Here is a 15,075-nt window from a genome sequence, read left to right on the forward strand (position 1 = left end):
TCCACACACCCTGCCACCCCACCATCTCCCCCCCCCACACTACACCCTGCACCCCACCATCTCTCCCCCCCCCACACTACACCCTGCACCCCACCATCTCTCCCCCCCCACACACTACACCCTGTCACCCCACCATCTCTCCCCCCCTCTGCACCCCACATCTCTCCCCCCCCCACACTACACCCTGCACCCCACCATCTCTCCCCCCCCCACACTACACACCTGCACCCCACCATCTCTCCCCCCCCCCACACTACACCCTGCACCCCACCATCTCTCCCCCCCCACACTACACCCTGCACCCCCACCATCTCTCCCCCCCCCCCCACACTCACCCCTGCACCCCACCATCCTCCCCCCCCCACACCCTGCACCCCACCATCTCCCCCCCCCACACTACACCCTGCACCCCACCATCTCTCCCCCCCCCACACCCTGCACCCCACCATCTCCCCCCCCCCACACTACACCCTGCACCCCACCATCTCTCCCCCCCCCCCACACACTACACCCTGCACCCCACCATCTCTCCCCCCCCCACACACTACACCCTGCACCCCACCATCTCTCCCCCCCCACACACCCTGCACCCCCCACCATCTCCCTCCCCCCCCCACACTACACCCTGCACCCCCACCATCTCTCCCCCCCCCACACTACACCCTGCACCCCACCATCTCTCCCCCCCCCCACACTACACCCTGCACCCCACCATCTCTCCCCCCCCCACACTACACCCTGCACCCCACCATCTCTCCCCCCCCCCCACACTACACCCTGCACCCCACCATCTCTCCCCCCCCCCACACCCCTGCACCCCACCATCTCTCCCCCCCCCACACACCCTGCACCCCACCATCTCCCCCCCCCCACACTACACCCTGCACCCCACCATCTCTCCCCCCCCCCACACTACACCCTGCACCCCACCATCTCTCCCCCCCCCCCCCACACTACACCCTGCACCCCACCATCTCTCCCCCCCCCCCCACACTACACCCTGCACCCCACCATCTCTCCCCCCCTCTGCACCCCACCATCTCTCCCCCCACACTGCACCCCACCATCTCTCCCCCCCCACACTACACCCTGCCCCCACATCTCTTCCCCCCAAATCTCTCCCCCTCTACACTACTCCCTGCAGGCCACCTACTGTGTCTTCCCCCTCACTACACCCTGCACCTCACAGCAGCTCTCCATGTCGCTCCACTACACAGGCTACAGTGGAAGGTCTTGCTTACAAGTAAAGACACGCCTATCCGGTCATGTGACCTTGTGACGTCAGAAGGTCCTTACGGTGTCTAGTATTTACCTTATCAGAAGTCCTCCTCAGCATCTATCAATACATTGCTGGTGAGGAGACGGTGACTTGTATCTGTGTTATTATTATACTGTGTATGTGGCTATTGTCCTCGTTATACCATATATATATATATATATATATATATATATATATATATATATATATATATATATACTGTGTATGTGGCGTGTGTTTTTATAGTACGTGACTGTATATGATGTGTGTTCTTGTTATACCATGTATATATACTGTGTATGTGGCGTGTGTTTATATAACACATGACTGTATATGATATTTGTCCTTGTTATACCGTATATATATACTATATACTGTGTATGTGGCATGTGTTTGTATAGTACATGACTGTATATGATGTTTGTCCTCGTTATGCCATGTATGTATACTCGGTATGTCATAGTGTGTACTCATGGCTGTATCTTAGTGCAGAATTATTTTCCATAGAGGATGTGGCTACAGATTTCTATGATACATGTGGTTGCTTAGAGAATATGTTGATAATAGGAGCTGGGGTAAGAAGGCTGCTCATCTAGTCACGAGCTGGGGTAAGAAGGCTGCTCGCCTAGACACGAGCTGGGGTAAGAAGGCTGCTCGCCTAGACACGAGCTGGGGTAAGAAGGCTGCTCGCCTAGACACGAGCTGGGGTAAGAAGGCTGCTCGCCTAGACACGAGCTGGGGTAAGAAGGCTGCTCTCCCTGTCACGAGCTGGGGTAAGAAGGCTGCTCACCCTGTCATGAGCTGGGGTAAGAAGGCTGCTCGCCTAGACACGAGCTGGGGTAAGAAGGCTGCTCGCCTAGACACGAGCTGGGGTAAGAAGGCTGCTCTCCCTGTCACGAGCTGGGGTAAGAAGGCTGCTCACCCTGTCATGAGCTGGGGTAAGAAGGCTGCTCATCTAGTCACGAGCTGGGGTAAGAAGGCTGCTCATCTAGTCACGAGCTGGGGTAAGAAGGCTGCTCGCCTAGACACGAGCTGGGGTAAGAAGGCTGCTCGCCTAGACACGAGCTGGGGTAAGAAGGCTGCTCTCCCTGTCACGAGCTGGGGTAAGAAGGCTGCTCACCCTGTCATGAGCTGGGGTAAGAAGGCTGCTCATCTAGTCACGAGCTAGGGTAAGAAGGCTGCTCATCTAGTCACGAGCTGGGGTAAGAAGGCTGCTCGCCTAGACACGAGCTGGGGTAAGAAGGCTGCTCTCCCTGTCACGAGCTGGGGTAAGAAGGCTGCTCACCCTGTCATGAGCTGGGGTAAGAAGGCTGCTCGCCTAGACACGAGCTGGGGTAAGAAGGCTGCTCGCCTAGACACGAGCTGGGGTAAGAAGGCTGCTCTCCCTGTCACGAGCTGGGGTAAGAAGGCTGCTCACCCTGTCATGAGCTGGGGTAAGAAGGCTGCTCATCTAGTCACGAGCTGGGGTAAGAAGGCTGCTCTCCCTGTCACGAGCTGGGGTAAGAAGGCTGCTCTCCCTGTCACGAGCTGGGGTAAGAAGGCTGCTCTCCCTGTCATGAGCTGGGGTAAGAAGGCTGCTCATCTAGTCACGAGCTGGGGTAAGAAGGCTGCTCATCTAGTCACGAGCTGGGGTAAGAAGGCTGCTCTCCCTGTCATGAGCTGGGGTAAGAAGGCTGCTCATCTAGTCACGAGCTGGGGTAAGAAGGCTGCTTATCTAGTCACGAGCTGGGGTAAGAAGCCTGCTCTCCCTATCACGAGCTGGGGTAAGAAGGCTGCTCTCCCTGTCATGAGCTGGGGTAAGAAGGCTGCTCTCCCTGTCATGAGCTGGGGTAAGAAGGCTGCTCTCCCTGTCACGAGCTGGGGTAAGAAGGCTGCTCGCCTAGACACGAGCTGGGGTAAGAAGGCTGCTCGCCTAGACACGAGCTGGGGTAAGAAGGCTGCTCGCCTAGACACGAGCTGGGGTAAGAAGGCTGCTCTCCCTGTCACGAGCTGGGGTAAGAAGGCTGCTCACCCTGTCATGAGCTGGGGTAAGAAGGCTGCTCATCTAGTCACGAGCTGGGGTAAAAAGGCTGCTCTCCCTGTCACGAGCTGGGGTAAGAAGGCTGCTCTCCCTGTCATGAGCTGGGGTAAGAAGGCTGCTCATCTAGTCACGAGCTGGGGTAAGAAGGCTGCTCATCTAGTCACGAGCTGGGGTAAGAAGGCTGCTCTCCCTGTCATGAGCTGGGGTAAGAAGGCTGCTCATCTAGTCACGAGCTGGGGTAAGAAGGCTGCTTATCTAGTCACGAGCTGGGGTAAGAAGGCTGCTCTCCCTGTCACGAGCTGGGGTAAGAAGGCTGCTCTCCCTGTCATGAGCTGGGGTAAGAAGGCTGCTCATCTAGTCACGAGCTGGGGTAAGAAGGCTGCTTATCTAGTCACGAGCTGGGGTAAGAAGCCTGCTCTCCCTATCACGAGCTGGGGTAAGAAGGCTGCTCTCCCTGTCATGAGCTGGGGTAAGAAGGCTGCTCTCCCTGTCATGAGCTGGGGTAAGAAGGCTGCTCTCCCTGTCACGAGCTGGGGTAAGAAGGCTGCTCGCCTAGACACGAGCTGGGGTAAGAAGGCTGCTCGCCTAGACACGAGCTGGGGTAAGAAGGCTGCTCGCCTAGACACGAGCTGGGGTAAGAAGGCTGCTCTCCCTGTCACGAGCTGGGGTAAGAAGGCTGCTCACCCTGTCATGAGCTGGGGTAAGAAGGCTGCTCATCTAGTCACGAGCTGGGGTAAGAAGGCTGCTCTCCCTGTCATGAGCTGGGGTAAGAAGGCTGCTCTCCCTGTCACGAGCTGGGGTAAGAAGGCTGCTCTCCCTGTCATGAGCTGGGGTAAGAAGGCTGCTCATCTAGTCACGAGCTGGGGTAAGAAGGCTGCTCTCCCTGTCATGAGCTGGGGTAAGAAGGCTGCTCTCCCTGTCACGAGCTGGGGTAAGAAGGCTGCTCTCCCTGTCATGAGCTGGGGTAAGAAGGCTGCTCTCCCTGTCATGAGCTGGGGTAAGAAGGCTGCTCTCCCTGTCACGAGCTGGGGTAAGAAGGCTGCTCTCCCTGTCATGAGCTGGGGTAAGAAGGCTGCTCTCCCTGTCACGATCTGGGGTAAGAAGGCTGCTCTCCCTGTCATGAGCTGGGGTAAGAAGGCTGCTCACCTAGACACGAGCTGGGGTAAGAAGGCTGCTCACCTAGTTATGAGCTGGGGTAAGAAGGCTGCTCTCCCTGTCATGAGCTGGGGTAAGAAGGCTGCTCACCTAGACACGAGCTGGGGTAAGAAGGCTGCTCACCTAGTTATGAGCTGGGGTAAGAAGGCTGCTCACCTAGTTATGAGCTGGGGTAAGAAGACTGCTCGCCTAGACACGAGCTGGGGTAAGAAGGCTGCTCTCCCTGTCACGAGCTGGGGTAAGAAGGCTGCTCATCTAGTCACGAGCTGGGGTAAGAAGGCTGCTCGCCTAGACACGAGCTGGGGTAAGAAGGCTGCTCTCCCTGTCACGAGCTGGGGTAAGAAGGCTGCTCACCCTGTCATGAGCTGGGGTAAGAAGGCTGCTCGCCTAGACACGAGCTGGGGTAAGAAGGCTGCTCTCCCTGTCACGAGCTGGGGTAAGAAGGCTGCTCACCCTGTCATGAGCTGGGGTAAGAAGGCTGCTCATCTAGTCACGAGCTGGGGTAAGAAGGCTGCTCTCCCTGTCACGAGCTGGGGTAAGAAGGCTGCTCTCCCTGTCACGAGCTGGGGTAAGAAGGCTGCTCTCCCTGTCATGAGCTGGGGTAAGAAGGCTGCTCATCTAGTCACGAGCTGGGGTAAGAAGGCTGCTCATCTAGTCACGAGCTGGGGTAAGAAGGCTGCTCTCCCTGTCATGAGCTGGGGTAAGAAGGCTGCTCATCTAGTCACGAGCTGGGGTAAGAAGGCTGCTTATCTAGTCACGAGCTGGGGTAAGAAGCCTGCTCTCCCTATCACGAGCTGGGGTAAGAAGGCTGCTCTCCCTGTCATGAGCTGGGGTAAGAAGGCTGCTCTCCCTGTCATGAGCTGGGGTAAGAAGGCTGCTCTCCCTGTCACGAGCTGGGGTAAGAAGGCTGCTCGCCTAGACACGAGCTGGGGTAAGAAGGCTGCTCGCCTAGACACGAGCTGGGGTAAGAAGGCTGCTCGCCTAGACACGAGCTGGGGTAAGAAGGCTGCTCGCCTAGACACGAGCTGGGGTAAGAAGGCTGCTCTCCCTGTCACGAGCTGGGGTAAGAAGGCTGCTCACCCTGTCATGAGCTGGGGTAAGAAGGCTGCTCATCTAGTCACGAGCTGGGGTAAGAAGGCTGCTCTCCCTGTCACGAGCTGGGGTAAGAAGGCTGCTCACCCTGTCATGAGCTGGGGTAAGAAGGCTGCTCATCTAGTCACGAGCTGGGGTAAGAAGGCTGCTCATCTAGTCACGAGCTGGGGTAAGAAGGCTGCTCATCTAGTCACGAGCTGGGGTAAGAAGGCTGCTCATCTAGTCACGAGCTGGGGTAAGAAGGCTGCTCGCCTAGACACGAGCTGGGGTAAGAAGGCTGCTCTCCCTGTCACGAGCTGGGGTAAGAAGGCTGCTCACCCTGTCATGAGCTGGGGTAAGAAGGCTGCTCGCCTAGACACGAGCTGGGGTAAGAAGGCTGCTCGCCTAGACACGAGCTGGGGTAAGAAGGCTGCTCATCTAGTCACGAGCTGGGGTAAGAAGGCTGCTCTCCCTGTCATGAGCTGGGGTAAGAAGGCTGCTCATCTAGTCACGAGCTGGGGTAAGAAGGCTGCTCATCTAGTCACGAGCTGGGGTAAGAAGGCTGCTCTCCCTGTCATGAGCTGGGGTAAGAAGGCTGCTCATCTAGTCACGAGCTGGGGTAAGAAGGCTGCTTATCTAGTCACGAGCTGGGGTAAGAAGGCTGCTCTCCCTGTCACGAGCTGGGGTAAGAAGGCTGCTCTCCCTGTCATGAGCTGGGGTAAGAAGGCTGCTCTCCCTGTCACGAGCTGGGGTAAGAAGGCTGCTCGCCTAGACACGAGCTGGGGTAAGAAGGCTGCTCGCCTAGACACGAGCTGGGGTAAGAAGGCTGCTCGCCTAGACACGAGCTGGGGTAAGAAGGCTGCTCTCCCTGTCACGAGCTGGGGTAAGAAGGCTGCTCACCCTGTCATGAGCTGGGGTAAGAAGGCTGCTCATCTAGTCACGAGCTGGGGTAAGAAGGCTGCTCTCCCTGTCACGAGCTGGGGTAAGAAGGCTGCTCACCCTGTCATGAGCTGGGGTAAGAAGGCTGCTCATCTAGTCACGAGCTGGGGTAAGAAGGCTGCTCATCTAGTCACGAGCTGGGGTAAGAAGGCTGCTCATCTAGTCACGAGCTGGGGTAAGAAGGCTGCTCATCTAGTCACGAGCTGGGGTAAGAAGGCTGCTCGCCTAGACACGAGCTGGGGTAAGAAGGCTGCTCTCCCTGTCATGAGCTGGGGTAAGAAGGCTGCTCTCCCTGTCACGAGCTGGGGTAAGAAGGCTGCTCTCCTTGTCATGAGCTGGGGTAAGAAGGCTGCTCTCCCTGTCACGATCTGGGGTAAGAAGGCTGCTCTCCCTGTCATGAGCTGGGGTAAGAAGGCTGCTCACCTAGACACGAGCTGGGGTAAGAAGGCTGCTCACCTAGTTATGAGCTGGGGTAAGAAGGCTGCTCTCCCTGTCATGAGCTGGGGTAAGAAGGCTGCTCACCTAGACACGAGCTGGGGTAAGAAGGCTGCTCACCTAGTTATGAGCTGGGGTAAGAAGGCTGCTCACCTAGTTATGAGCTGGGGTAAGAAGGCTGCTCTGGTGGCTTTTAAACCAAAAGCAGGAGCAGGTGGAAAACACAGAACATGTGTAAATCTTTCCGTGAGGTCAATGTCCAACCTTTTAAAACAGGCCTTGGGACAGAGCTAGGATGACCACCAACCAGACTCTCATCAGCAGAAAGCTCTTTCAGGGTTAGTGTCCTTCATCATGCAGAGTAGGTGAATATATAGTTGCTGTATGAGTGTATACGGTGTATTCCTTTATAACATTATTGAGATAGTATAATACATATAGGGTGTTCTTTCATGTTATTTAGCTCATTCTTCCTCTTCCTTCTGATTCCAAAAACAAGAAAATACATCCTATCCTGACTGATCTACAAAGGATGGACAAAGACAGAAAACAGATGGTGGAGAGAATATTAAACCTCACCCTGGAAATAATCCATCTCTTAACTGGAGAGGTGAGGGATCCTGGGACATGTCATGTCTGGTGTCTCTTCATAAAGCAAGGACTGGTGAGGTGAAGGGAATGTATAAAGTGACATCAATGTCTCTCTCCATGTACAGGATTACATAGTAGTGAAGAAGATATCTGAGGAGGGTGAAGGATGGAGCAGGAACCAGGATCTTATCACTTTGTCTCCGCCTCACTCACTGATACATGAGAGAAACCGCTATCAGGAGATCCTGGACCTGACCAACAAGATGGCTGAGCTGCTGACTGGAGAGGTGAGCACTGCTGGGAAGGCTGGGAGGGAGGTTTCTGGGTGATGGTACTGCTGACTGGTGAGGTGAGCGCTGCTGGGAAGGCTGGGAGGGAGGTTTCTGGGTGATGGTGCTGCTGACTGGTGAGGTGAGCGCTGCTGGGAAGGCTGGGAGGGAGGTTTCTGGGTGATGGTGCTGCTGACTGGTGAGGTGAGCGCTGCTGGGAAGGCTGGGAGGGAGGTTTCTGGGTGATGGTGCTGCTGACTGGTGAGGTGAGCGCTGCTGGGAAGGCTGGGAGGGAGGTCTCTGGGTGATGGTGCTGCTGACTGGTGAGGTAAGCACTGCTGGGAGGGAGGTTTCTGGGTGATGGTTGATCTGCTGACTAGTGAGGTGAGCACTGCTGGGAAGGAGCTTTCTGGATTATGCCTCAGTTGCTGACTGGTAAGGTGTGCGCTGCTGGGAATAATTTTACTGTTCCCTGTTCCGTTTGGTGCCCGGTCAGAAGTGCTGAGGGTCCTGTGACCATTGCAGCCAACGTGTAGCACTTGAGATGTCACTGCTGACATGTAACTGATACCTCACATACTACCACAGAGGCCAGTGACTGAAGGCAGGTGGATGAAGCCCAAGATGGTGGCCACTCACTCCTTCTCTGCTTACATTGGCTTCTTGCACCAAATCCTCTTACAGGCACAATGAGGAGGGGATTGCACTTGGGTGATGTTGAAAGTTCCCCGGGCACTGTTCTGTGTGTCTTCTCTGTGGTGGTGTTTTGTGGTGTCATTGATGGTGGGTGTGAATGAGGCCCAGGAGATAAGCTCACAGAACATTTTACTTAGCCACCCATTTTAGCAATACAATTTATTAACTGAACTTACAAAACTCATTTACCCCTCCTAATATCTGCAGTAATAACATGGTGGATATCGTGACTTAGTTCAGATTTCCCTCCTTGTCTTCCAAAATTCGTAATTTTTTTTTATTTTTCGACATAGCCATGTGAGGGCTTATTTGCAAGGCTCTTTATTTGCCGGGCAAGTTGTACTTTTTATTGGTACCAATGTTTGGTATGTTTGGGAAAGCAAAGTGACCAAATGACATTAATTTAGTGTAGGGAAAAAATAACGCTATTTTTGGACAGTGGGGACTTATGTGCACGGGGGGGGTACCTACCATGTACATTTGTTTATTTTTGTTTACATTATATATTTATTAATGTAAAGATGTTTTTGGTGAAAACCGCCTGGCTTATTTTGGTCCGGAAAAAAAAACACTTCCTAATTAGGAAGCGGCTTTTTGACCTCGAGGCGTTTTTTGGAGCGTTTTCTGGAGCAGTTTTTTGTAAAAAAAAAAAAAAAAGGTTTTCCCCTCCCCAAGTGAATGGTCTGTGATTGAATGTGAACCTGCACTAACAATCACTAGGATGCCCTTAGGCTTATTTTCATATTCATTTATTACCCTCCTGCTGTGTCGATTAGGATCCATGTGAATAGACGCCAGTGTATTGTTCCTACAGTTCAGTGGCCGCATAAGCAAACACTCTTATCTAGGCCCAACACCTCCAACCTCATAGATAGTGAACACTCAGTGGCTAGATAATGCTAATTCCGAATCTATCTGGCAGAAGATTATCCACTTAGCATTATCTAGAGCTGAGTGTTGAGGCTGGAGGTGTCTGAGTTAGATAAGAGTGTTTGCTTATGCGGCCACTGAACTGCAGGAACAATACACTGGAACAGTGGTGTAACTAGGAATGGCGGGGCCCCATGGCGAACTTTTGACATGGGTCCCCCCCCCCCCCAACTGACACCGAAGACCGACACTGACACCGAAGACCTCGACCGTCCCCTCCTCCGCACTCTATTATGTCCATTAGTGGCCCCTGTACACACTATTATGTCCATTAGTGGCCCCTGCACACACTATTATGTCCATTAGTGGCCCCTGCACACACTATTATGTCCATTAGTGGCCCCTGCACACAGTATTATGTCCCATAGTGGCCCCTGCACACAGTATTATGCCCCATAGTGGCCCCTGCACACAGTATTATCCCCCATAGTGGCCCCTGCACACGGTATTATGCCCCATAGTGGCCCCTGCACACAGTATTATCCCCCATAGTGGCCCCTGCACACAGTATTATCCCCCATAGTGGCCCCTGCACACAGTATCATCCCCCATAGTGGCCCCTGCACACAGTATCATCCCCCATAGTGGCCCCTGCACACAGTATTATCCCCCATAGTGGCCCCTGCACACAGTATTATCCCCCATAGTGGCCCCTGCACACAGTATCATCCCCCATAGTGGCCCCTGCACACAGTATTATGCCCCATAGTGGCCCCTGCACACAGTATTATGTCCCTTAGTGGCCCCTGCACACAGTATTATGTCCCTTAGTGGCCCCTGCACACAGTATTATATCCCATAGTGGCCCCTGCACACAGTATTATCCCCCATAGTAGACCCTGCACACAGTATTATCCTCGATAGTGGCCCCTGCACACAGTATTATCCTCGATAGTGGCCCCTGCACACAGTATTATCCCCATAGTGGCCCCTGCACACAGTATTATGTCCCATAGTGGCCCCTGCACACAGTATTATGCCCCATAGTGGCCCCTGCACACAGTATTATGTCCCTTAGTGGCCCCTGCACACAGTATTATGTCCCATAGTGCCCCCTGCACACAGTATTATATCCCATAGTGGCCCCTGCACACAGTATTATACCCCATAGTGACCCCTGCACACAGTATCATCCCCCATAGTGCCCCCTGCACACAGTATTATGCCCCATAGTGGTCCCTGCACACAGTATTATAGCCCATAGTGGACACCCATAAACAATATTTGTCATAATTGTCATTATTGTTTTTTGTTATAAAAAACTTGTTTAAAATTTTTGTATATACAACATTATATTAAAATGGATTTTTCTACTGAGAGCGATAGAAATCGCAAGCTTGCAGAAGTTTTTAGTTTGAACAAAGAAACTATCCAACAAAAAGATGATGTTACCACACTTATGTATAAACTGAAGAGTGTATGGTCTAATGAAACCAAAGTGTGGTGGGACTTTAAAACACTCTCCTCATATACAGACAAAAAGATGATACCGAGAGGTTTACGTCTAAAAAAATTTCCAACTACAGATTATGGTCCCGAGTTCCAACTTGCATGGGAAAATACCCTCTCGGAATGTTCCTTGAACCTAATTAAGTTAATCATCACTCAAGAAGAAAAGAAATTGATCACACTGAAAGAGGAAATCGATAAACTGAAAGAGGAAATTTCACCCCATGTGGAGAATGCACTATATAAAGAGGAATGGCAAAAATTACAAAAACAAATGAAAGATTTAGAGAACAATATCATCGAAACCAAAAAGAGGAAATTTGAAAGAGACCTTAAAGATTATGAATCAGAACATGTCTATAACTGGAATGACAACAGAACCCCTAAATCTATTCTGAAAAAGAACAGGTCGTGGAAAAAACGTAATGATAAACAATACAACACAGCCACAAGGAGAGTATCCTTTAGTTCCTCTGAAAAAGGTTTTGAAACTACAGATACGGATTCATCATCCTCTTTTTTATCCCCCGGCCCAAACGTACCAGGAACATCACGGCTGGCTACACAAACAAGAAAAAACATCGCGGGGGGCGAAAACACAAAAAAAGACCCACAGTACCATACTCGCAGCTTTCGGAAAACATAGAAGAAAGGGACAATCACCATCATAATCCGAATAATCCGAACAACTCTTCAATAAATATTAATGCATCTAATTACAGTGTACTTAATTTGTCTGATTACAAATTGTCTGAAACATGTCTGAAATTATTGAGCAAAGGTTTAGGGTTTGTACCTACAGAACATTTCAATCTGTTCCATACTCTTTTAGACGTAAACAAATTTGTAAGAGCGATTACAGTTAAAAGACATTTTTCAACACAGGGCCAACATAACTGCATCTCACATGACTCACAAGACACTGAGATCACTAATGAATTCAAGAGTCTTTCATTTAAAGAACAAGTATGTCTCAATCAACTTATCTCTTTGCAGAATAGAGTCAGTCATGACAGATACATTGAGAAAGTACCAGTTAACACCACCAATCCTGATTATTACCCATTAACCTCACGCATACCTGCGATAGAACAGTTTCAAACCAGAGTAGAAAAAGAATTAATAGAATTGGCAAACACTACTCACCTCACCAACAGTAAACATAATCTCTCTATATCTGAAAAAATCTGTCTTAAAGAACTGGAATCAAATACTAATATAACTATCAAGCAGGCTGACAAGGGAGGTAAAATAGTAGTTCTCAACAAAACAGACTATGAGACAAGTGTATTGACCATACTACAAGACTCCACAACATACAGAAAACTAGATCAAGACCCTACTAAATTATTTTCTACTAAAATATCACGAATTCTATCTGAGGGGGTGAGTGGAGGTTTCTTCAGTGAAAAGGAGGCGGATTTTCTATTGGTGAAAAATCCAGTGACGCCCATTATTCATGGCCTCCCAAAAGTGCACAAGAACTTACTCCCTCCACCACTCAGACCAATTATAGCAGGTATTGGGTCGTTAAACGAAAGACTGGGAGCATGGATGGATTCCATCCTTCAACCGCTGACCGCTAGAGTGCCAGGTTTCATAAAAGACACGAAAGATCTTTTGAATATTTTTGAGAAATTTATATGGGAACCAGGATATAAGTGGTTAACTTGCGATGTAATATCTTTGTATTCCAGTATACCCCACCATGTAGCCTTAGAAGCCCTTGGATATCATCTATACAGGTATTCTAATTTCTCAGAGGATTTCATTGAGTATATTATCTCAATCATGGACTACCTGCTAAAACATAATTTTTTCATGTTTGATGATATATACTTTTTGCAATTCCAAGGAGTCCCCATGGGAGCTAAATTCTCTCCCAGCCTCGCAAATCTGACCATGGCTTGGTTTGAAGAACAATACGTACACTCACAAAACAATCCCTATATTGAGGATATACAGTTTTATGGTCGTTACATAGACGACGTATTGTTGGTTTGGTCGGGGGAAGTGTCAAAATCCTCCTCCTTCACCGACCATCTCAACAAGAATAATTATAATCTCAAGTTTACATCCAATTTCAATGAAAACCGGATTGATTTTTTGGATGTAACTCTGATAGGAGACCCCATAAATGGATGTGTCATCACTAAACTTTTTAGGAAACAAAATGCAGGCAATACAACACTCCATGCACGAAGTTGCCACCCCATCCACACGACAAGAGCAATTCCAGTAGGAGAATTGATTAGAGCGAAACGTAATTGCTCTAAAAATTGTGACTATGAATCAGAATCTGAGAATATTTGCCTCAGACTGACACAACGTGGCTATCCGAAATGGAGTCTAAATCGTGCCAAAAAAATTGTCTCAAATAGAAACAGAACATCTTTACTACATGATGATAAAAATAGTACTCCCCAAAACAAAAATAAATCAGGTGAACTTTTTTTCTCAACCCCCTACAGCAATCAATACAACAACATCATAAATATAATTAAGAAAAATCTTAATATCTTTGTCACGGAGCAAAGGTATACGTCTTCCTCCGGATGGTCTTTTGAATCAACACGGACGCAAGAGGTCGGGAGACAACAGCAATTTATTGTAATCCACAAAGTTAGTAGCCGGCGGCGGTCACATCAACCGTAACAACAATAAGTCCACAGAAGTCACAATCCAATGATAACTTTGGTTCCTTGGTCCTGTAACTAAGTCCTGGCTCTCTGCAGAGCTGTGCACAGGCCGGCTAACACATACTAACTGCTAGCTACAACTATATACTAAGACTGTTACACCTATATCTGTGGGTGGGAAGGGCTGAGTCACAGATCCTTCCCCCCTCACCTATACCAAGGAGAGCAGACTCCCTGTCTACTATGGACAATGCACCATCCAACATCTTCTTGGAGACACTGAGCAGATTATCTCCACCCATTGTCCTCACTGGTCCTCACTAGTTAGAGGTATTTGCATACAATGTGCTAACACACTAGACCCCAATCAGCCAACTACACATTGATGTATACAACAGGTTAGAGAATACATTCCACATGAAATATATATTACACATTGCCTATAGTATAGACTCTAACCATCCCGTGACAACCCCTCCCCCTCTCAAAACATGTGCATGACACAATTGGCCTACACAGGTAAATTGGGGAATGCACATCAGTCTCTATAGCTCATATGTCCTCCTGCCGGGATAACTCATCTGCGTTCTGGTGTTGGTTCCCTCGGCGGTACTGAATGGTAAAGTTGTAGGGTTGAAGGGCTGGCATCTGGCAGAAAATCCGGTGGATCCATGTTGGCTTCTCCCTGAGCTTGGCTTCGGGTCACTGCTCCCACAAAGTGGCACTGTAGATTTCCAACATCGTTGCCTAACAGAACATCAGCCGGCAGCCCGCTCATCACACCAATTGTGCATCGTTTTGGTCCATAACCATAGTCGAGTTCCACGGTAGCTTTAGGAATACGTCTCCGAGTACCCCCTGCCAACTTGATAGAAATGCCAGGGCCCTCCTCTAGGGCCTCGGGTCGCACAACTCGGGGGTCCGCTACCGTTAGGAAAGCTCCCGAGTCCCGGAATCCAACAACTGTTCGGCCATCCAGTAGGACCTCCTGCAAGTGCTTCCGCTGAAGGTTTGCGGGATGTGTGGCGGAAGGCTGAATCCCATAGACCCCTGGAGGTGGAACAGATGGGTCATTCATGGAGTCATCTGGAAATGGGGCCAAACTTTCTGTCCTAGGGGTGGTTCCCAGGTAGTGAATAGGCCGGGATGCCACGGTGGCCCGTGCCCCCATGTTAACAGGGCAACTAGCTTGCAAATGTCCAGGCCGCCCGCACCCAAAACATCTGCGCTCTAGCATTCTTCCAGTAGGTCGTTGTCTAGGGACAGGGTTGTTCATAGCTGGAGGCCGATGGGCTGGGGCAAGGGTAGAGGGGGAATTGTAATCCTGAGGCCGGGCACGAAAGGTGGGTGGCTGGCTGAAGGGTGTCTGGCGGACTGTGGTAGTTTTCCGCTCCTCTGCAAACAACCTCTTCCACTGCGGCTTGATGGTCAGGCCCTCATCTGCAAGGGAAGCAGCTTGCTCCACTGTGGCTGGGTTCCGTTCCAGCACCCACTCACGAATCTCAGCGGGGCACTGGGAAAAGAACTGTTCCTTAAGTATGACTTGGAGGATCTTATCGACTGTGACAGCCCCCTCTCCTTCTAGCCAGCGCTTGCATGCTTGCTTCAACTTGTGGGCGAACA

The 15,075-nt window shown here is 50.7% G+C and overlaps 1 protein-coding gene across 2 annotated transcripts in view; it reads left to right on the forward strand.

Annotated features, from left to right (window-relative positions):
- Positions 1-1,291: 1,291 nt before the first annotated feature.
- Positions 1,292-15,075, forward strand: part of LOC142186404 (uncharacterized) — a 30,385-nt gene continuing 16,601 nt past the window's right edge. For both annotated transcript variants that reach the window (XM_075261254.1, XM_075261255.1), the window contains exons 1-3: positions 1,292-1,353; positions 7,378-7,488; positions 7,595-7,756. In XM_075261254.1, coding sequence (XP_075117355.1) covers positions 7,411-7,488; positions 7,595-7,756 — 240 coding nt within the window. In that variant the 5' untranslated portion in view covers positions 1,292-1,353; positions 7,378-7,410. The remainder of the gene's footprint in view (positions 1,354-7,377; positions 7,489-7,594; positions 7,757-15,075) is intronic.

This window comes from Leptodactylus fuscus, assembly GCF_031893055.1.
Source record: "Leptodactylus fuscus isolate aLepFus1 chromosome 10 unlocalized genomic scaffold, aLepFus1.hap2 SUPER_10_unloc_1, whole genome shotgun sequence".
Classification (NCBI taxonomy): Eukaryota; Metazoa; Chordata; class Amphibia; order Anura; family Leptodactylidae; genus Leptodactylus; species Leptodactylus fuscus.